Source organism: Megachile rotundata, chromosome 3, assembly GCF_050947335.1.
Source record: "Megachile rotundata isolate GNS110a chromosome 3, iyMegRotu1, whole genome shotgun sequence".
NCBI classification, from domain to species: domain Eukaryota; kingdom Metazoa; phylum Arthropoda; class Insecta; order Hymenoptera; family Megachilidae; genus Megachile; species Megachile rotundata.
Window position 1 is genome coordinate 5117293 of NC_134985.1, and position 24106 is coordinate 5141398.

The following is a 24106-nucleotide window of genomic DNA, read 5'->3' on the forward strand; positions in this document are numbered from 1 at the left end:
ATATTTTATTTTGCATATATTTCCAACTCTTCTTTCTTTTCGTCTGTATATTTTGCTGGTATTTCCTATTAATGTAAGAGACTAATAATAGCGTGTGTGTTGAAGGAATGCTCTTATTAAAAGAAGTACACCTTCGAGTAAATCGACGGCATCGACTGCATTATAACAAGAATTTTCCGAAATATATGGATGAGTATTGCCCCTTTTAATTTAAAAGACCGACATTTTTATGTATCAAAAACAGAAACTCAAGAAAATTCTAGGTCGAGAGATTATGGACCTGTCTTATAACAGAATTGAATTTTCGAAAGCTATTAAATCGAAACGATTACTTTTTCAACATTAAGCATCCAAAAAATTAAGATTCTAATGTAAAGTCATAACATGTAGACTATTTCGGGTTAAGAGGTAGGAAAATCAATTAGAGGCCGACAACTATTTAAAAATTGGATACGGAGGAGGTTTAATAATGTTTTCAATTCAAATTCTAATCGAAGACTCTCTCGCATCCTCTCTTACATGCTATTTTATCAACTTCTCGGGACTCCGAGAAGGGAGGAAACATGGGGTGGGGAAAGTTTGACGTTCTACGAAATTGGAAATTCCCACTTTCCCCTGCAGCGGTCATCCGGCCCAAAATCATTGACCAGTGACCCATCCGTCCCTCGATTTACAAATTACTGTAGCAGTAATAAACCCAAGGATCGCCTCGACTTTTTAAATTACACGTACCGAAAAAAAAAGAAATATTACTACGCCAACCCTGGGCTCAATGTGCCTACCAAATGCTAAAACGGACAAGTAACGGTTCCTTGGCCTTTTATTACTGCTATGTCAAACCTTCAATATTATAAATTCTCTTAAAATCTAACACTATGTCTACAAACGCAAATTAAATCAGCGGTTAACTTTGAAAAAAAAACTTTCTATTATTATTACAATTTTGTATACCATCATAAAACCGAAACAAATTTAACAAATTTGTACGCACTGATAAACTGAAATAATTAAATTTCATAATTAAATTTAAATTAATTTTTAATGTTGTATTTAATCTAAGCAAGAACTAAATCCATTGTGAAAATATATACAATTTACTGGTTTAGTCGGTTGTAATGATATTCCTCCATATTTATCTTTTTGTTTTTGTGCTGGTAGCAGTAATTGGATGACTTTTCACTTCTTCAACGGGAAAGTTTTGCCACAGATGAATACCATTTGCGTGGATACTCTAGCCTGAAAACAAACGTGTGTTTGCATGTCTGGTAACAAAGATAAGATCTTTTACTATTCTAGGTATGCACGGTGTGTTCAAGTACTAGTGGGCATAATTTCAAGGGGTAGTAGTTGGGGTGATAGTGAACAACTTTTTCCTTTGTCAAATTGTTGACTAAAGGTTAATTTTTTAATTTTTCACGGATCAATCTGAGCGCGAGAATTACGCACATCTGAACGCGAAAGTGGCAGACGGCTGAGCGTGATCGTGTACAAGCGTCTTTATGTCGGAACAGTGTAAACGCTTAATAAAAAGTCATCAAAATTCAGTTAAATAATGAACTGAACAATTAAAAATAATGTTGAATTATTTCATCAATTTCATCGATCTGATGACATACATTGCAAAATAACTGATGTCACAGCCTGGTCAGTGAACTCATTTTACTTTACTATCACTTTTAATTAGCTTTTTTGGCTGCAATATTTTATTGCTATTGTTCATTAGTTACTTAATATAATAACCAAGGATAACAAATACGAATGGACGCGCATGAACAATTATTCATAAATAACTTGAAGGACTTTTTATTTTCTGTGTGCTGTTGAAAAGCCGGTGGTCTGTCTTAAACTGCCAAATACAACGCGATGAACATCTTCAACGGGAAATTTAGACATGTATCGACTTCTATGCCGCGTCGCAACAGTTCCTTGTAACAAGAACGTTTGACACCTGGTAAATGTGACGTACCACGTACCATAGCAAAGTTCTGGAGTATCAACGGACCACTGCTACCTACAGATTGGCGTGTGTGGTGTCCGGTTAGGTATTGGACTCTCAGGCAGACGACACTGTAGACCATAAATTTACATAAGATCCCAAGACCCTGGATCAAGTGCAACCACAGGTAGCATATACCTGAGGCAGTCGAGAGAAGCGTGCTGTAGGATAGTTTTTTGATTCGACGTTTAATATCTGAGACAAGTCCGTAATAAGAAACGCGAGGCGATGTAGAGGTTTGTCAAAGTGGCCTCTACAATGCCCCATTAAATGTTTAAAAAATGATCCTGATATTATGGGTTCGGAGAGTTGTAGAGCAGCTCCACCAGATTCATAATGGCTCGGTGCCACAACTCATTTGGAGAAGGACTCTCACAAACTCGCAAGGAAATGGAGGTGTGGTAGCAGCTATGCGCGTATGCTCATTTAAAGAAAAGAACATGTCTCTATCTGACTTTCGCAGGAAACATTTCCAATTGGCCCGAAGTTGAGGGAAATTCAACGGAAGAAGTGAAACATATCGAATGATTCTGGCAACTTTACCGGTGTATCTTTCAAAGTTAATACATTGAAACGCAACATTTTTTCTTAGCAAACATTATTTTACTGTGTAGAGATACTTCCGGGAAACCCTTGGTGAATATCTAACTGTGTGTATGCAGTATCTAAGAAAAATTTGAGTGTAAGGTTTATAGACGATAGCTGAATTTAGTCAGTTGCGACGAGTAAGTCATTTGCAAACATTAAGCCTAAACCTGAGATGATGCAAGTAATATTTTCGCTTGAAATTTTTAAAATATTTTCAAGCTTATATTGTTTTGAATGCAGCCTCGTTATATTACGATGAATTTGTGTAGATTGTGTTAAAAATATTACCCAATTTTAACCTTATGTGTTTTTTTTTACAGGAAAATAATTTATTTAATTTATATTCGATTTAGTTTAGATTAATTGAAAAGCAGATTATTAGAAATTAATTGACTGATTTATGATTTGAAAAACATATTATTGTGAAAAATCATATAATGCTTTACTATACAATATGACGGAATTGGCCATGTTGTAGAATCATAACTATACATTTAGATGATCATTATTGTAAGGATACCAGCACCATAAAGTAGGATAATGACGTTTGAAAAAGCTGAAACATGAAGATTTAGATTAAAATAAAATTGAGGGTGAGTCATTTTTTAATAGAATTGATAATAACGTACCACCGAGAAACCTCGCAGTGATGCATCGAACATATTATAAAATCTGAAAGTAGAACCTTTATTGCTCCTTAGTATGACCATCTGTAGTAATTTCTTCGTGACTACAGATGTTTCATACCAGCTGGTGTTGTATCTGTAAATATTAACAAATACTTATGTAATCATTCGACTGTGACAAATAAATAAATTCCTAACAGATCATTTCAAAGTATATTTCATTTATGCATATTATTTATCAACATAAAAATATTACACACATGTAAGAGGCGAAAAGTGAAAAATTGCGAATTAGGAATAAAAGAAAGATGCCAAAAATACCGCGCGGTTAACAGCTGATCGGTTACAGCCGTTATCCGCGTTTACGTTAGATCGTGTAGATTCGGAGTGAGCGTGTGCCTGTGTGAGCGTGGGATTGTTGCCGAAACGGCAAGCGAGGAGAGTATTTCATGAAACGGTCGTAGTTTCAGCGAATACCGAAAACATGCGAATTAAGGGGAGTGTCCCGTTTTTGTTTACCTCCGAATCGATCGAAGCGACGATGTCTATGAGCGGAGAATACTATAAATAAAAAATTTATAAACTAGACAACTCGCGTCGTGTCATCTATCGACTAGATCTAGAAATATACCTAAACTCTATTGCCCACCTATTCCTATTCCTATTACCCGCCACCTTTTGGCAGAGAAATGACGCGAAGACATCGTTGCCGGATTGTTACGCGTTAAACGACTCGATTTTCTGAAATCCGACTTTAACGCTTGAATATTGCGAAAATAAAGTTTTTACGAGTACAGCGGCCATCAGTGGACTTCCCTACAGGCCGCTCTGGTCGTTTTAAATAGTAATAAATACTCTGTACAGAATAAAGTCGAATTTTCGAAGATGCATGAGTGAGACAGAGACTGATCTATGCAAACAAGATGGCGGCCACGGGACACTCGCCTTAATGGCTAGCGCTAAACTTTCCATTCATGTAATTCACAATTTTCATTGTAGGACGTTGCAAGTTTTCAACCACGTGTTTGATAACACAATTCCTAGAAAATTAAATTTATTATATTGTTGTCTTATAAATAAAATTAGAATATTATACTTTTGTTATGAATAAAAGTTTTAATTATAAATCGTTGGGCGTAGATGAAAATCCGATCTGACACGGAATTTATCAAAAGTGAGAATATGGTAATAAAATGCAAAAATAAATTCAAAATATGAAGGGCAATTTGAAGGCAAAATATAAAGGCAAAGAGTTTGCGTTATTAAAATTAATAGTTGGAAGAACAATATCAATCTTTCCAATTATTATTTGTTACCAAATACATAGTAAGTTATGGTGCGAAACTGTACACATATAACATCAAAACATGTACATGGTTATAGAAACGTTGGCAGCACCGTCTATCGCACATTGAATTGTAAAATTGATCAAAAACATGTATTGTACTACAGCAGCGGCTAATAGTAAGTGGAACAGTACTTCAGCGGCATTTACCAATCGGAGTACCGATTGAGACAGCTGAAATAAATAACCAAATTCAGTAATCCTATATTCTCGTTCCTGCAACATTATACTGTTTACTTCCGAAAACATTCATGAAATAAATTACTTACGAAAAATAAATTTATGCTCAGAGAAGTTACTCCCATTATTATTAGAGGAGTATACGATAATTTCATGTAGTCATTAAAATCACTGCAAAACCTTCAAAACAGGTAGTATCGAATTAAAAATGTACGATCACAAGTTTAAGAAATGAAGTGAATTAGTAGTTTACGTTGATCTTGTAAAAAATATATAAATTACTTACTGCAATTCGAAATGAAAATATGTTAACTATTTAAAATTTAAATTCTGGCTATTCTGTGTATATTAAATTTTTTGTAAATTATGTAATTTACTAAAAGTATTAGAAGTTGATAACATAGATATGTAAATATACCCACTGAATTGTTTCTTCGTGCATAATCACACTTTTAATTAAGTAACTCATAGCCTTATCATTCGTATATTTGCGTGGAATACAGATGTCAGTTACTTCGATGGAAATAGCTGCTTGGAAATGATAACTGAAAAAAATGATAAATAACTCGATTAGATGAGTGGTATAATGATCAGCATTAGTGGTATATCACCTATTCACATATAAACAGAGTCTTCTTAGATACAACGTGCATTCTCCTTGAAAAAATTCTTACAGTTAATTATTTCCTTATAATATCTTTCAACCACTTAATAGTCTATGTATGTATCAGTTTAAATGGAATGTTTCATATGTAACGACTCTGGAACCCGAGTTCAGATGTTACAAGCGCTAGGAAGGTAAACAGCGGCTTTTACCCACTGAACGACTCATTTTCGCAAATAACTAAATCTAAAGAATGTGGGATTCGTGTGGTGTGCGGTTAAGGAGTGAAATCCACAGCAATATCTTTCAACAATAAGGTTTATTCAATAAAACAATAAAAAATTAAGCTAACAAATAACAATAACAACAAAATAAAGAAAAGTCGGTAGATTATAAATGATTAATTAGAACAAGAAACTAAATAGATTTTGATATAATAGTAATGATAGAAATAATAGAATTCGACAAATTAAACAGTACGTAATAGATAATTATGAAATTAACAAAATGAAACTCGCTAGTTAATACTTTATATTGAATTGTACCTAAGTCTGATCTTTGATAAAGCTAACTTCGTTTTTATAAAATTAACTAAATTTTATATACGACATATGTATTTGATTGTCGTCTTCGAAGCTATCGCTATGACAAATTTTAACTTGATTTGTACGGTTGTAATTTATATAAATGTTCTTTGATGAAATTAAATAATATTAGCACTTTATAGTCTACCGCAGCGAGGAATCCGACCTAAAAGTGTGATTCTCTAAGTGTACCTAAATACGCTTTTGCAAAATTAGACAGATTTTATCTATTATCTAACGCGGTGTAGTCAACTACGGAATTTACGCTAATGACAGAAAAATATTCTTTTATTAATTCAAAATTTCAAAATTTTTATGAATCTAATGAATTTTACTCGGAACAGTTACTCTTTCTTAATTTGACTCGACAACTAATTGTCCATGACCCTTTTTATCAAAACGAACACTGATAGCCAAGACCAGATCGCTTAATTGGGAAGCCTGTTGTTCACTGGCTACTAGAACGATCCAGCGACCAAGTACCCCAATGGCGTATACCCGCTTTACCAATCAAGTATCAAGAATCTTTTCGGCTCCTTGACAGCGAAAACTGTTCCGGTTATATTTATCTAGGAGACCTCTAGCGCGTTCGACTTCGAAAATTGTTCTGCTCCTTAGCCGGATTTCGCTCGGCCTCTTATACTCGCAGGTTTGCCGAATTCCTGGAATTTCTATTTCATTAGATATTATTATATTAGATGTTATTAGATATTATTTGTGAAATCGAATGATTTAATTATATAATTTGGAAATAATTTTGATTCTGGCTATGGATAGTATAGTACTGGTTGATTTTATGTGTATTAATTGATTTAGTTAATTAATTAATTTAATGTCTAATAATGCTGTAAATAGAAATTGTGTCTCTATCCTTTTCTAGGATTAGCGCCGATTTCAAGGATTTCGGGGCGTCGCCACAGTAGTCTCAAATCGCAAAAAGCTGGCCAAAATATGAAAGAATTCTTCTATTTAGCTGAAAATTTGTACAAAGTGGTTTTCGAGGTTACAGATTAAAGACAAAATTACGAAAAAAATAATTATTGCGTTTATTAAATTGCTTTTTGTTCCATTCAAATTACTTTTCAGTGCAATGAATATTTGCTTCTTTTATAGAGTAATTTCTTCAGAAACTGAAATGTAAATGTACATGTACATATTATACTAAACTATATTTTAAACAAGTTTAATCTTTTCAGCAACAATGTAATTATAAACGCACGCGCAAACATATCAATACATCTTTTATTCATAATGTTAAATTCTATAGACTGATTTATATTATACTTTTTTTAACAATATTTATAATAATCCTGTGGCGCCCATATCAATATTTGTAAAAAGTTATGAAAAAACTGATGCTGAATATTCTTAAACTCAACGTTTATTTGCTTAATTGTACTTCGGTATTATGTGCCCGGGGGTCACGTATACCTGAATGTTGCCCTCTCCCCTATTTGTAATTTCTATGCAGGTATGAAAAAAAGGAGACAAAAATAGTGAGCGAGTGACTAATTGTATGACAGGGAGAAAGAGAGAAAGAGAGAGGCTAACACGCATGAATCAACGGCAAAAACAAGTATTTACATTTTCAAACGTTCATTAAGACTCGAGGGGCAGATATGGGCAGCATTTTTTTTGTTAATTCTGATGCATTGTAGTCTTAACTAAATATGACAATTGGTTTTTTAGCCCAACTCCGTCTAACTCATAAACTTTTCCCTTTTTTTATAAATACCGAGGTCGTCACTTACTTGAATTTTTATTAAAAAGCGTTGTTTAATTGTTGTATTATACATTGTAAGTGTTGATCTTGTAATGTGTCTATGAATTCTACTTACCTTTAGCTGTGTTTTGCATTTTACAGAATCAAAATTGATGCACTGGGGACTGAGTTACAAATTTTTCTAATGAAGTCTATTTTTGCTGGATTTGTGCGCTAGGTATTGCACGAACGAAAGTCAATTTCCTACTGAAATACCAATGCAGGTAGATGAACTGGACACCTGTACCTTTTGGAACTGAAGTCATAAACTATCAGTGTACCCAACCCAATAGTTAAAAGGTAAAAATTGAATACTTCATTTTTCGACTTTTGGCCAGCTTTTTGCGATTTGGGGCCACTGTGCGTCGCGCAGTGTGTCGTTTGGCCAATCCAGCGGGACAAAAATCAATTTTCCAACTTACACAGATATGTCCGCTGACATTATGTATCGATAGCAAAATGTCTATTTTATAAGAAAATATAAATATTAATGTAAAAAACAATGTATAATGATCTGTTAATAGCATCTGAAAATGTTGTTTGACGCAACTGCCTCTACGAGCACTTTTTCCGCGCTTGACAATTGTGTTGTACCAGTACCCAATATTAATATTTGTGTGTACGTAGTGTTATCTTCTATCATTCAGAATGATTTCTACACTTGTCATATTTTGTAATAGCATTTTATTACATTCTATTTAGTAAATTCTAATTACAAAAATTTCATTTTATTAAATTCTAATTTTAAATTCTATTTCACAGTATACGTAGACTTTGAACATAGTATACCACTTTATAGAATGTTCCCACTTTTTGTGTCGAAAGCTAGACTTATAGGCAACATAAACCTGAAAGGGCATTACAGACAAACATTGACATCTATCATTTTTATTTAAACATATCGCGCTGATGCATGCCCTTCTCGTAAAAATGGAAAAGCTTCAAGAATGAATACTAATAAGGATTTATTAAACAGATTATTAATTTCTTCAGACCCGCTTATTTCACGTTTACGAACTTCTCCAAAAACTGTCCGCAAAAATGCAATAGAAATACAACAATTCTTAGAAGAACAATTAATTGATCCCAGTTCCTCAGAGGATGTATTCCATGAAAGCAACTCTGATTAAACAATATGTACATGTTTTAAAAACTATAAGAAAGATTTTGTATATTAGTTTTATCGAATAAATAATGTATAATATAATAGAAAAATTTGTATAATGATTTTGTATGTTATTGTTATGTTTACTTAACTGTTAAATAATTTAGCAAATATATATAATCATTAATGTTTAATGAAGTATCATGTTTTTGATTAATAAAAAACCAATAAAACGAAAAATAATCGACATTTCGTTGAAGCAGGATTTTTGCCCCGCTAGATTGGCCAAACGACACACTGTGCGTCGTCGCGGTACGTAGCGTCATGGAAATTTTCATAGAGAACAAATACGATTATCCAAATGAAATAAAATAATACATAAATCTTGTTTTAAATAACTAACTTACAAGGAACATTACCCAATCGCCAATCGCCGATTTTGATGCGCTTTGAGTATGATATAGAACGCAAAAAAATATTTGATACGTATTTTTTTTATCGGCCATCGTCCATGCTGAAGGGGTGAAAATGGCCCCCAAAGTTGGGGTTGCAAAACATATTTTCTCGAATATCTCAGGAACTATTAGGCCTAGACAAAAAATTAAAAGTGCAAATTTTTCTGTTTTAGAAGGCCAATAATATGGCCTAAGTGGATTTTTGAAAAATTTATTCGTTTAAAAAATATTAATTAACTAATTATTAATTTATTAAAATTATTAATTTTAACCTAATTATTAATTAGGTTAAAAATTAACATTATTTTGCAAATTTTTTAAATAAAACTTTGTACTATTTTGATCAAATTTTACACATGTAAACTATAGGTCAAAAGACAAAATACGGATAAATTGGAATTTTTAATTTCGCTTGTGGAAAAAATATTATTGTCGTTGAAGTTATACGTACATTTTATACCTTCCGTTCAGTGCACAATTGATTTCTATACGTAATATTCTGGAAATTGTATTATATTACATTTTTTACACTAATTTATTTAAAAAAAGAATTTGAAGGTCCAAAGGTGCCTGTAAAAGAATATGCCATTTGAGTCAGATATCGCATTTGATCCGCGTTATGGGCGCGTACTGGTGGCAGTATTCGACGCACTTGTGCGAAGTGTAATATCTTCATAATGATGTAGAATACGTGCAATTAAAGGAATTACATCTGTTGATCAAGAATTGCTTTACGATTGTAAGATATATATTAACACTGAAATTATAGTCTTTTTATAATTTTCAAAATTATGTCTTTTATTTTGAAATGAATTTCTAATGTATTATAAACGGTAGTAAACGTAAAAGATGTAATGATGTTATGCATTATAAAATCGAAACGGATATCAGTATTTGTCAGCGTATATTTTGTAAAAGTGACATAGTTTTAATTTGATTGAAACTAAAGTCAACGGGATTATCAAAATGTTCCAATCTGCTACTGATGCAACCATACTGTAACCATGCGTACTTAAACAGTTTTTTATACCTAGGTGCGGACAATTGATTATGAATTAAAGGACACATTTTGATAATTATGTCCCATGCCCGTACGTTAATTTGTAAATCTAACGCAGGCAAAAGATTTAATATTTAATGCGCGAAATTTTTCCATGTTCTATAACCACATACATCAGAAGGTTGTATTAATCCAGTAGCGATTTTTTAATACTTAAACCTGTCAAAGTTTTATTTGGCGATATGATATTTCTTATCAAAATTTAATAAAATTAAAAACTTATTAAAAAAGTGGTATTTTCAAAGTTACCCAACCTAATAATATATATTTTACAATCGTGAGAAAATTCTTAATCAACAGATGTAATGCCTTTAATTGCGATATCTCACTCAAATGCGATATCTCACTCAAACGGCATATTTTTTTACAGGCACCTTTGGGCCTTCAAATTCTTTTTTTAAATAAGTTAGTGTAAAAAATGTAATATAATACAATTTCCAGAATATTACGTATAGAAATCAGTTGTGCACCGAACGGAAGGTATAAAATGTACGTATAACTTCAACGACAATAATATTTTTTCCACAAGCGAAATTAAAAATTCCAATTTATCCGTATTTTGTCTTTCGACTTATAGTTTACATACGTGAAATTTGATCAAAATAGTACAAATTTTTATTAAAAAAATTTGCAAAATAATGTTAATTTTTAACCTAATTAATAATTAGGTTAAAATTAATAATTTTAATAAATTAATAATTAGTTAATTAATATTTTTTAAACGAATAAATTTTTCAAAAATCCACTTAGGCCATATTATTGGCCTTCTAAAACAGAAAAATTTGCACTTTTAATTTTTTGTCTAGGCCTAATAGTTCCTGAGATATTCGAGAAAATATGTTTTGCAACTCCAACTTTGGGGGCCATTTTCACCCCTTCAGCATGGACGATGGCCGATAAAAAAAATACGTATCAAATATTTTTTTGCGTTCGATATCATACTCAAAGCGCATCAAAATCGGCGATTGGCGATTGGGTAATGTCCCTTGTAAGAATCTATAAACGGAGCCCACGACGCGGGAATTACCAAATTTGCGGCAGGTGGGCTCTATCTTTATAGTATATGCGGCGATCGAGTCTTTCCGTCGCATACTCTATGAATCTAGATAGACCATAGTTACATTCTATACGCACTAACACCTACTTCGCGGCGTGCTGTCGAGTTATATGTATAGAAAAAAGATAGCTATACAAGCTTTGCCTATGTTCTTTTAATTAATTTTGCGCCGCCTCGGAAAAGGTTGAAATGTACTTAATATACTACCTAACGAGTAAATAGGTTTCATTCATATCTGTTACGTAATTGTATGATTGAAGGAAATAGAAATTACTTCATTAGGAAGTAGAAATTATTTTATACTTTTTAGTGCATTTCGAAGTCGGCGTATTTTTTTTTCTTAAAATTATTTTATCTTTTGTTGATCTTTGTTCATTCTGAGACTTTATTGTAAATTTTTCTTTGAATCACTCGTCACGCATAATGTGTAGTATGTACATAGTGAGGAACTTTCGTATACGAATTGATGTGGAAAAAAGGTGGACATTTTTAATATTTCCTTGCTACGAACTTCACAATCGTGGTGCTTGTGTGATTATGTGTTTGTTTAATGTGGGTTCCGAAAAATGTACCATTATTATAGGAATAGAGTTTTTAGAACTATCCTTTTATTTAAGAGAACACAACAACAATAAAGTCACAATAAAGTCACAATAAGAACAAAAGAACACAATAACGTATTAAACTTTTAAACGTAGTAAAATCGTAAAACGTAGAATCTTATAATTTGTATTTTGCGGAGTTTCGTACGTGCCCATTATTTTTGCCTGCTTAACAAATGTACGAAGTTTCATAAAAATCGGAGGGGGCACTCCCGTGCCTTTCCTTGTAAGTGAAATAAAAGTCGGCGAGACATTTAAATGTCTGGCGATATTCCAACAGTGTTTTCAGAATCAATACGGGAATTGGATCTGGGTATGAGATACATTGCAAAGCGAGAATTCGGTATGTGATATGGGTTCCGCGTTGTAAAGTGAGGATTTGGTATATGTTTTTGGGTCAGTCTAAGGGGAGTTATACGCTCTTCGTTGATAAGTGAGAATTCGATCACTGTTCTCGAGTCGATCTGTTGGTGTAAACCATTTTTTAATAAATGTTAAATATTATCCAAATTATATCGTGTTTGGCCTCATTTTAACCGGAAAAACCTCACGAATATGTTAAAAATGTTTGCAGTAAAAAAAGCACATATTAAAAAATTATACTGCTGTCTTAAGAACTAAGAATCTGTCAACTCGTATCAAAGGAATCGCGATGAGTTTCGTGTTACATTTTGACTGGCTCGTGCGAGGATAACAGGCTCAGATATGACGCACGCATAGGCGCAAGACGCGACATTCTGCCCTGTGGGAGGGAAACAAGTATTGTACTGTGGGAGGATTTGCTGTGTACATATTTAATTGTGAATTATGTTCATTTGATTAATTTACCACACAATATTACCTAGTAACTTCAAATAAGCTGGCGACATGTAAGCAGATCATAATCGTGAGTGATTCTGTTCCTATATATGTAGCTCCAACTACCACTATCCAGAGATAGCAAACAATAGTAGCGGGAATAGGATGTCCCTCCTTGTCGAAAAACATTTCCGCTTCTATTGGATACTTTATTCGACGAGATTCATTGAGGTGCGTAATTTTACCCAAAATAATAGGTGAGAACTGATATAACATCATAATGACACCCGCTGAGTACGTAAATGCTGCAAAATATATATTATGCTCATTTTTGCACTATCGAAATTACGAACCTTGAAATTTTTATTTACATGCAAAAAGTGTTGACAGCTGTTTTCCTAAATAGCTGTGTTTCTGCATAGTTTGAAGTATCACGTCGTTATTCGTTTGCCAATGCAATTTAATTCGTTCTACAAATCCTTTTACCTGCATTTCACGGTGATATTTGTATTTGTAGCTTACTGTTATGTTGTGTAACTTACTGTATTAGCTTGATACCAAATTGCATGATATTTTACAAGTGATCCCATGCACACGGTTACAAACAGCAGGTTCCTTAACGCACGATATAACGTCATGTCCATGGAGATAAAGGCTAGAATCTAAATCATTTGAATGGATTGCCAATTGTTACCTCAGTTGAGTTAAAAACACAATAAATACAGTTAATTTGTAATAAAGCAGAAAAATGAATATTGCGTACAATCGTTACACAAAATAATGATCTCATGTGAGAAACAAAACTTGTATAAAATTCAAAATTATATAAATGTATGAGAACTTGAAAGGCACACATACAAATTTTGTTTGCTTGATAATAATTAAATTAAATCAATCTCTTATCGGATGCATTACAAATCTGATTGTTTAAAAATGGTCATTTGTTACTGACATGTACCGATTTCTGCATAAAATAGTAATCACAAAATGTTGGTTTTTCGAAAATTACATTTGAACTAATATCCCCTTTATTCTATAATTATAATTAATATTAATACTCATTCAGGAACTCAGGAACTCTTCTGGTATTATATTGCTAAATACATTTTTAGATACAAAAAACTGTAACTACTATCCGCAATGCACAGCATAGTAAAGTCACCACCTTTAAAATTCTTGTAAGTGCGACGATGTAAAACATTTTCAATTATTTTAATCAACATTTAGAAAAGAATAAAATAAGCGATAGGTTACTAATGAATACATTTCCGTCACTCCATTACAGTAGAAAAACTTCATGGATGTATGATTTAATAAATTAACAAACTATTATATTAATCGATACCTGTGCAAGTATAGAAAGCCAAATGCAAATGCTGATAAAAATATTTTGAAATAATCGGAATTTTTTGCTTCCGTACGGCCAAAGTCCTAACACTGACAGAAAAAAGACACAGAGTTTATTGCAGTCACTCAGTTCGACCATCGTAAGTGTCGGCTTAAACACAACTAATTTCCGAGTTACCTATGCACCTTCTGTTTTCCGTAGCTCTTCCAGAACATCATATTTTCAAAGAATGTTTTCATAAAATGTAAGAAATTTTTTGCCGGAGCAAAATGATTGACAGATTCTACGATTTTAGAATTACTTATTCATATTTAGGAAGGGCGCGAATAAATCGATCGATACCTATAGCCCGACTCTGTATGGTGGGTCATTAAAAAAATTATGTGGTGCAAAAAATCATAAGAGAAGAAACTTTTTCGAATAATATTGATAATTTATGTTTCTACGAAAAAAGTCCACGAGGAAGGATATTGTTCGATCGCTTTTAGTCAGTTTATTTCCTTCGAAGAGAGTGGACGTATCCAGCAGCAAACAAGTATCAGTAGTGAAATGCAATTAGGTCCGATAGACATGACAGAAAGTGGTGAGTTAACATTCCATTATAATCATGTTTCCGATGTCAAATTTGAATATTCTGTAACGTATACATATATGTCATTGATAGAATAAATTATGAAACCAGTGAGACGCATATATTTCGCAGAAAATCTACGTAAATATATCAACTTGCATTATTAGTTTAGCTTGATTACTTTAGCTATTACATGTACAGTAAATCCTCTCGCAGTGCAACACTGGTTTCCCTCCCACAGTGCAAAACGCCTTTTTTGCCTCATTGAACCTGTCCGTGATTAGACGTCGGAGTTTTCAGAACTTCGTTTTGAAACGTCGAAATAGTGATGCTATTTCAGAGTTCTAACTATGTGGTGCCTCACTAGGTGTTTTAGTGAACCGCTGCATACCAACGGACGTATTACGCGCATAGTGTTTTACTAATTTGTATACAGTATCATTGTTCAATACTTACGTTACGAAAGATTCTGCGCTTCCGGTCAGTAATGTTCCAGGTGTGAAAAGGATCGTGTCTTCGACGATAACCCGACGTTCTAGCACTTCAAGTAGAATTCCATGTTTTGCCAAAAAGTCCGCTGTGAAAATGAACTTTTCTGTCTACTTGAATATGTACTGTGACGTATCCGGTGAGGAAACGGAGTAGAGGTTCCTTGTGGGGAAGGGCGACAGGAAAAATGGCCTCCACTCACCGACGTGCACAAACCCACGACTGATTATTTCTCCGGGCACCAATACTTTCCAAAAAAAGTAGCTAACCCACAAGTGATTCGAAACAAAAATAGTAGAAGAAGACGCTTTAGTATGGGCCGAAACAGGTTGTTCCACAAGCCAAATTAGGAAAAGAGTTCGCGGTGCGGGGGTTCTCTGTACAAAAAAAAATAGGGGTGCAACACGATGCGGAAGTCGCGGTATATGGTAAAAAGAAAGCGATAAGAGGCACGCCCTGCCTAAGGATCGTGTACAAAAAAGAAATGATGGCCTTGGAAAGCGAGATACACTAAAAAAAAATGCTTGCCAAGAGGTAGAAGAGTTTTGCAACAGTGGCAGGGGGAATCGCCGAATCAATTGGTGCGTACATATAACTCGCAGAAGAAAAAAAAGAAAAGAGCAACTGAAACAAAATCTCGGAACTTTTGAGGGCGTCTATCTCTCACGACATTTCGTGTCTCCAGGTGCGCGGTGTTCCCCCTCCACACAGACTTCCGCGTCGTTTAGGGACCATCTCGATTGGTTATCCGAGTCCTGGGGCCCTCTGTTGGTGGTGTATCTTAGGATATTCCCATCATGCGCTTTCCTCGTTCGGTTGATGATTACCCGAACAAAGAGTGGCGTTAAAATGTCGAGAGTGTCGTACGTTTCACGTATCAAGTCGAAATAATTACGTTGCAATCTCTGTACAATTACACAATTCTTTAAGCCATTATTATTTGCACCAATAAACATATTACTTACTATATATTTAATTTTACATATTGTGAAAGTTAAGTATTGCATATGGTTGTATTTGTAGATTCTACAAATGTAATTTTTAAGTTGTTGATTTGCTTTAAAATTTGGTTATTTTTTTAATTCTTGATAATTCCTATTTTTTGAATGCATTTATTTCCCTTTCAACAAATTAATAATAAGCAAACACATTACAATCATTTTGTAATGTTTCGAAAGCGCAGGCCATTAATGAAAATTGAAAAAATGTAAATTATTCCATTCAGGTGCCCTTATTTAACAGTTTTTTAAATAGCTCTAAGTTTTTTAACTACAGCAGAATGAATAATTGTCTGAAGCCCGTTATTTCAAGTCCTGTAATTCTGATTAATGGGTGATTAATGTATTTAGTCGTAGATTTCAATTATTAATTAACAGTTTTAAGCCAGTTACTTAAATACTATCATGTATGAATGATTAACCATGGCGATTTGACCTTATTGTTAAGTGTAGCGCTTATTTTTAATTAATGTTTGCTAACTGCTAAATGTTCTTTACACAAACTCCGAGATATTGTCTCATAATTCTCGACTTAAACGGCACGAACCTGTACGTAATTATAAAACTATATAATTTTGCAATTCGACATTGTTTTATTCGCCTTTTTGACCATGCAAGTTGTCGTAACACGTAGGTTGCGCAGTATGCCGGTTGAGAATTTCCAGCAGGTGTATGCGGTCTGATAAACTCGCTATAATAAATGTACATCAGGAATAAGACCAGGAGAGCATTATTTCGAAGAATACTGACCAATTGTATAAATGTCTTCAATAAATTTATTTTGATTAAATTGGACCTAATATCTTTTAAATGCATTCTATATGTTACTATAAATGTGATCTAACCGTATCTTAATTATTAAATTTTAGTTAAATAAGTTGATGTTTGAATTTTAATGCATAACCGTATACTGTGTAGATACATATGGTCCTTTTTAAAATTTATATCCCTTTTCCTTCTCACAAACACAGTTGATGATATTTCCCTATACTTGCCAACACCGTTGCTGTTAAAGAAATGCAGAAAATGTTTGTAATTAGAGTAGACAAGTTAGTTGCATGAAGAGTATTGAAAGGTGTACGTGCTGCGACCCAAAAAACGACACTAGGTGTGTAGTTTGAAAAAACAATGGAGTTGGCAGCAATTGTTTTGGTGGCATCATCCCACATACCTCCTCTATCCATGCTGCCAATTTCGATTTAATCGGTCATGCCATTTGAAAGTATTGCGTCATTGAGTAAACATATGCAACTGCATTCTACTGGAAAAAGGTTTAGCGTGAAAACCAAACGGTGAAACAACATCAAGTTTCTTGTAAAATTTGTTGAAATTTGTTGTAACATGTGATATGACATGGATTTTTATCTATGACCCAGAAAGTAAGCGCCAGTCGATGCAGCGTAAGTCTCCAGGATTTCCAAAATCCAAAAAAGCGCGTATGTCGAAATCTAAATTCAAGGCAATGTTGTATTCTTCGACATTAATGGAATTATAATGATTGAGTAGGTTCCCAGTGGTCAGACTGTTAACCAACACTATTACATTGAAGTACTAAAAAGACTTCGTGAAAAAATGAGGAAAAGTATGGCCACTGTTGTGGAGCGATTGTTGGCCGTTCCACCAGGACAATGCACTCACTCATACGGCACTGTCTGTCAAGCAGTTTCTGACCAACAAAGATATTACTGGATGGGATCCTCCTTATTCACCTGATTTGACTCCATGCGACTTTTTTTATTTCCTAAAGTTAAATCTTGCTTAAAGGAAATTTTACCTTAGTTGAAGAGGTTCAGGCAGAAACGGAGAATCTTCTGACGGGACTTCCAAAAACCTCGTTCTAGAACTGTTAACAACAATGGCAGCGCCGAACGCAAAAGTGTACGAATGCTGAAAGGGATTACTTTCAAGGTGATAATAATCACATATTACAAAAGAGTTCAACAAATTTTACAAGAAACTTGATGTTTCTTCGCTGTTCAGTTTTTACGGTAGACATTTTTCCGGCAGAATGCAGTTGCACGTGTTTACTAAATAACGCAATACTTCCAAATGGTATGACCGATTCAATCGAAATTGGCAACATGGATAGAGGAGGTATGTGGATTGATGCCACAAAAACAATTGCTGTCAATTCCATTGTTTTTTCAAGCTACAGACCTAGTCCCGTTACTTTTGTGTCACACCTCGTATGTGTAGCAGAGAAGAGAGGAACATATTGGACGCCATCTCGACTCGGCCGCAAGGGTTTTCGCGACAGGGTCGTCGTTTCGGGGCTTGAACCTAGTATCCGAAACGAGATCCTGGAGACCATGCACCGCTTACCCTAAAAAGTCTCCTTGGTGCTGTTCAATCCCAGAACTCTGGGTAACGGATGCTTTTGGTGTGCAGACTTGTGTGGAAGAGGTGTCGCAATGAGTGCCTTCAGCGGTTTCCTGTCAAACGCCGCGCCGTAAGAAGAGCCCTACTTATCCAAGACGAGTCCGTAAGGCAGACAGCACGACTTCCACCCATAAAACTGTCGTTATGGAGCTGCCCAATCTCAGGTTTTTGAGCAACGGATGCCACCGACAGAAATTGCTGCAAAGGAAACCCGCCCTTCGGGGCCACGCCATCGACGGTGACCTGTCTAACGTTGCTTGAGGTTCATTCTCGCTATCACAGATACTAAGGGAGGCATGGGAAAGCCCCATCGGGAGGCGGACCGGTGCCATGTTTGTTTGAAGATGAACTCTTAGGGGTAGTGAACTCGGAATCTAGAAAAGGGGTGAACGTAGCATATACTCGACCGGGTGAAATGGCACATCCGCGTCCTGCTTCGGTGGGCCGGATACAGACTAAATCTATTGCATGATAATGCACCATGTCACAGAACTGTCGCTGTTCGTAAATTTTCGGTGAAAAAACAAGTCCGTCTGCTTCAACATCCTCTACACTGCTGGCCAAAATTAACGCACCACTTTCTTTAGTCGTTTCTTTCTTTACGTTCTGTTGGAGGTAGGACTTTGAAATTTTGAGGATAGTTGGGCACATGGGTTATCTCAATGCTCCAGGAGTGCCATTATCGCCTGCCACCCCCTTGCGGTATCGGCGACCCCTTGAATGCTAGAGGGTCGGAAAACCGAAAAAAAAGGCTCTAAATTCGACAGAAAAAAAGAAAAAATCCGAAATTTTTTTACAGAATGAGGTTCTTTAGGTTGCGGCCTTTCCGAAAATGCCCGGCTCAACTGCCTGCGACACCCCCAACCCCCTCCCTAATTTTCCGCCCCTCCCAAAGAGGCGGTTTTTTCGATTTTGCTCAAACTTTTACCGAAGCTTCCTCTCGACCCCAGTTATACCTGGTAAAAGTTTGGTCGCGTTTGCACCAACCCCTTTGTCGCTACACGCTGTCAAAAAACCACCCCTTGCTATTTTTTCATTTTTTTCACAGTTAAAAGTCAATTTTGGACCTGCAGTTCACGGAAAAACTTGTTTCCGTGCCAACGGTATCGTTCCTGTTGATAGTTTGGGCCTGGTGTGAAACCAACCCCCGCTGAGGGGGTTCCTACTTCCAACCCTCTCAATCCACCCCCGGGGATGGGCGGGTAAATTGGGTGCATGCGATCGATTGAGGGATCATTGGAGCATTTCTGTACAAATGTTCAAGTCGATTACTCGAACCGTTCTCGCGCGATATGCAAAAAAGTGGAAATTTTGAGATTTTCAACCCCAAGTTCACCTAGCAGCCACGACTTATTGGAGGCAGTTGGCATCCCGCAAATGGGCCTCTCACGAAGTTTGAACCCTCCTCTTTTCGATCTCAGAAGGTGCAATCGCTCACATGATCCGCACCGCCTCCAGCGATGCCGCGAAGGTACCCTGTCTAAGAAGAAACCAACAAAACTGCTGGAAATGTGAACCAAATGAAAAAACAGCAAGGGGTGGTTTTTTGACAGCGTGTAGCGACAAAGGGGTCGGTGCAAACGCGACCAAACTTTTACCAGGTATAACTGGGGTCGAGAGGAAGCTTCGGTAAAAGTTTGAGCAAAGTTTTTTTTCGGTTTTCCGACCCTCTAGCATTCAAGGGGTCGCCGATACCGCAAGGGGGTGGCAGGCGACAATGGCACTCCTGGAGCATTGAAATAACCCATGTGCCCAACTATCCTCAAAATTTCAAAGTCCTACCTCCAACAGAACGTAAAGAAAGAAACGGCTAAAGAAAGTGGTGCGTTAATTTTGGCCAGCAGTGTATATTCGCCCGACTTATCTCCATCCAGTTACTCCTTTTTTCCAAAACTGAAATTAGCTATGAAAGAAACGTTTTATGACATTGTTACACAAGTCCAAGCAGTTGTGATGTGGCGGAGCGCCGCCGAAAATTCTCGACGCGCGCGAACGCTCGCTATGTGGCACGAGCGAAAAAGAACATTCGCGAACGCTCGCTATACTGCGCGAGCGTGGAGGAACCTTCGCGAGCCCACGCGCTAGAACCTTCGCGAGCCCACGCGCTAGAACGTTCGCGAGCAAGAAATTTCGAGAAAGACAATTGACTATATAAATCGGCCGATTCGCGTACAATCAAGCAGTCAATGTCCAGCTCTCACACCGAACACTCCAATAGTCCTCTTGTCAACGCGCGTTTCTATATCTTGTGCAAAGACTAATTTTATAGTGCAATAGTTTATAGTCTCTAGTACTTAGTTTAGTTTGTAAATAGTTAAGTGTTTATTTTAATAAAATAGTTTAAGTTAATTAATCCGTGTATTCGAACCACGCAACCGCATCAGTGACAAGGGTGATTGAAACGATTCCATATCTATTTTTAACCGACTTCGAAAAAGGAGGAGGTTACTCAATTCGATCAGTATATTTTTTTTTTTTATTATTATTTTATTTTTATTTTGACATTGTGCAATCGCAATAATACATCTTGCAATAACTGACTTTTTTCTTTGAATCATTCATCACACATAATGTGTAGTATGTACATAGTGAGGAATTTTCGTAAATAAATTGATATGGAAAAAAAGTGGACATTTTTAACATTTCGATACAACGGACTGAATAATCGTGGTGCGTGTGTGATTGTGTGTTTGTTTACTGCGGGTTCCGAAAATTGTACTATTATTATACGGAAAACAGCAAATATGACAGTTACCCTTTTTACTTGACAATCCCATAGAGCGGGTATAGATATGCTCTTGTGAATTTTAGCGAGTAAATAGGTTTCTTGTCATACGACGATATACTTCAAAATTAATGAAGAATTTTCGCATCGTAAATTCACTCATGAGGTAAGCGTCCGAGTATTCTTTCATTTTATGTCGTTAAACAAATAGTCATTTTTTTTTAATTATCTAAAAAAACTGCGCTTGATCGTTACCTTTATTTTCGCTTAATCCATACAATTAGTTTCGTTAATAAATTTATACTTATTAATAGTTGTGAATTTTATAACTACTTACCGGCTGACGTATTGCCGATGATGGTAACTATGTTACCGATATCGCGCGATTTGTTTGTTCACGAGCAGGGTCAACCGTCACGCTTGCACCCGTCGCTCTCGCATCTGAGCGCGCGCTATTCTCGCGCTCTGATTGGTCAGTGTTTTTCATTAATAATGCAAAAACTAAGCTTTAACCAGCATTTTGGTAAAGGAAAAAGTTGTTCAGAATCACCCCAGCTACCACCCCCTAAAATTATGCCCACCCGTAGCCGAACACCCTGTATATAGAAATCTGACTTACGTTCCGTGTCTTCAACAAACCTCCTGTGGTGCTTTCCGCGAAGTCAGAGATGAGACCGATCAAGGGGTCCTCTCATTAAGCATACTTCAAGGACGTTGGTTCCCAACGTATCGGGCTTGAACCATATACCAGTTACCACGTCCACCACAGCAGCAAGATTTATGGCGGACATGCAAGGGAAGTGTCTACGGCATTAGTTTATCACATTTTTTCAAAGATGAAACAACTACATTGATTGAACACATTTGATAACATTCATACTAGACCAACTTCCGGAAGCTCATTCGCTAATCAGATTGGACAGGACAACAGACTAAGTTTCCATCGAGGGTTCAAATCGGGTCAGAGTCGGGTTGAGGTGAGCGCTTTTACGGTGGAAACACCAAAGTATTAATTGAACTCTACCCTATAAAATTTGAGGGTAGCGTTCAATTGAGGTTCGGTGGAAACGACAAGAGTCGAGTTCGTGTTGCCAACATAACAAATCCAAATTGCATTGTGTATCATGTGTTGTATTATTGGTGTAGAAGAGGTTATTATTACTTTTTGTCGGTGATCTTGTAATCTGAGAAATAATTTTTGTATGTTATTTTGATATTGTAAAATTAATATTGCTCAGCTTTACATGTCAGAATATGGTAGTTGACTTTGTGCAGTTGGTAATGTTCAACCCTTTCGTAACTTCAACCCACGACTGAAACCCGACTCTAACCCGACTCTGACCCGATTTGAACCCTCGATGGAAACTTAGTCATAGAGAGGTGAATAGGTTTGCAAGAAACCGAAAAGAGAACAAATTCAGTTCAGACAATCTTAAAGATTACTTCATTCTATAATGGACAGACACATTCAGTGTTAAACCCGTCAAGTTGACTATCACTTGTGTAACCAATTAGTGTACGTAACGGAGCAACAGTCAACTAGAATCTCGTCCATAATATTTTTTATTATCAATCATATTTAACTCAAAGGGGTACTTGTGACATATCTAACTATCCTTATTGCTGTAAAAGGGATAAGGAAGCGCGGTAGTGCGGGCGTTAATCAAAAGGGTTAACATGCAAATTCGCGTTAAAAAACTAGTATTACTCGCATCATCTCAGATTTAGGCTTAATGTTTGCAAATGGATTAGTCGTCATAACATCGGAACTGATCGTAAAAAAGTAATGTATCAGTTTCAGTTGCATTATGCAACGCCTCTGCAATTGAACTGTTAACGTTACTTGTTGTTACGCGCACATATTCTGGCAATTTATATGCCACTATCCAGGTAATCTTCTATTCAAGCAAGTATCAGTCTGAAGGCTAATGGTAATTTAAATATTAAGGATTGAATATCAGAAGGTATGTATTAAAGAACGAATAATGTTTGGAAATAGTGAAACATGTAATATATTTAATTTCGATCAGGTTGACTTTACAAAACAAATAAGGAATTAATAGAAATAAACCTTTTCTTATTTAGATGTAACAAAAGGAAAATCCATTATTATACACATTCGGAATTTTATAGAGGAAACTCTTGTTAGGAAATTCTAAATTATTCTCCCCAATAAAGCAGGAACGAACGACACATGGCCGTCCAATGACGACCGCGACCGAGGCTCGGCGCCTTGACGACCGGGCTACAAAATAACTCCGAGACTTCAAGTTTAGCAGAGGACTAGAAAACCTCGCAAAACAGGAAGAGGATATTCTAGGAAGACCATCAGAAGACATGACTTCGCACTCGGGATCGCATTTCTGTAGAATACACTGTATTTCCAAAAACGGGCTTAGTGAACGTGTCGGTCACTTTCACCCGTGCCTTACACTCTACACAGTGGAATAATATTTATTATATGTATTTAGTTTATATTTGTTTTAATGCATTAATTTTGGAAGATATACCAGCAAAGTCGCCAGAGTCATTCGATATGGTTTACTGCTTTCACTCAATTTCTTTCGACTTCGGGCCTGTTCCGAGTTGCACCATTCTCGTAACTCGAAATAACATTAACGTAATATTTATACTGTCTAGTCAAACCCAAAACGTGTCTACGTTACATTCATGAAATTTTAAATGGATATTTATGTTCACGTGAACATCTCCATATCTCGTCGTTCTAAGCTACTATTAACAGCCTTACTAACAGGCCAAAAAGCACGCCATTCATCTAGTGCCAATATATCTTTCCTTAAAGAAGTTTATTTCCTTCATCCTAAACTGTGCAT

The 24106-nt window shown here is 35.6% G+C and overlaps 1 protein-coding gene across 1 annotated transcript in view; it reads right to left on the minus strand.

Moving 5' to 3' along the window:
• Positions 1 to 621: 621 nt before the first annotated feature.
• LOC143264095 (uncharacterized) overlaps positions 622 to 24106 on the minus strand; it is a 61334-nt gene continuing 37849 nt past the window's right edge. The window contains exons 3-7 of the mRNA XM_076529596.1: positions 15138 to 15258; positions 5158 to 5280; positions 3214 to 3346; positions 1974 to 3140; positions 622 to 1236 (exon numbers count right to left, since the gene is read on the minus strand). Coding sequence (XP_076385711.1) covers positions 3090 to 3140; positions 3214 to 3346; positions 5158 to 5280; positions 15138 to 15258 — 428 coding nt within the window. The 3' untranslated portion in view covers positions 622 to 1236; positions 1974 to 3089. The remainder of the gene's footprint in view (positions 1237 to 1973; positions 3141 to 3213; positions 3347 to 5157; positions 5281 to 15137; positions 15259 to 24106) is intronic.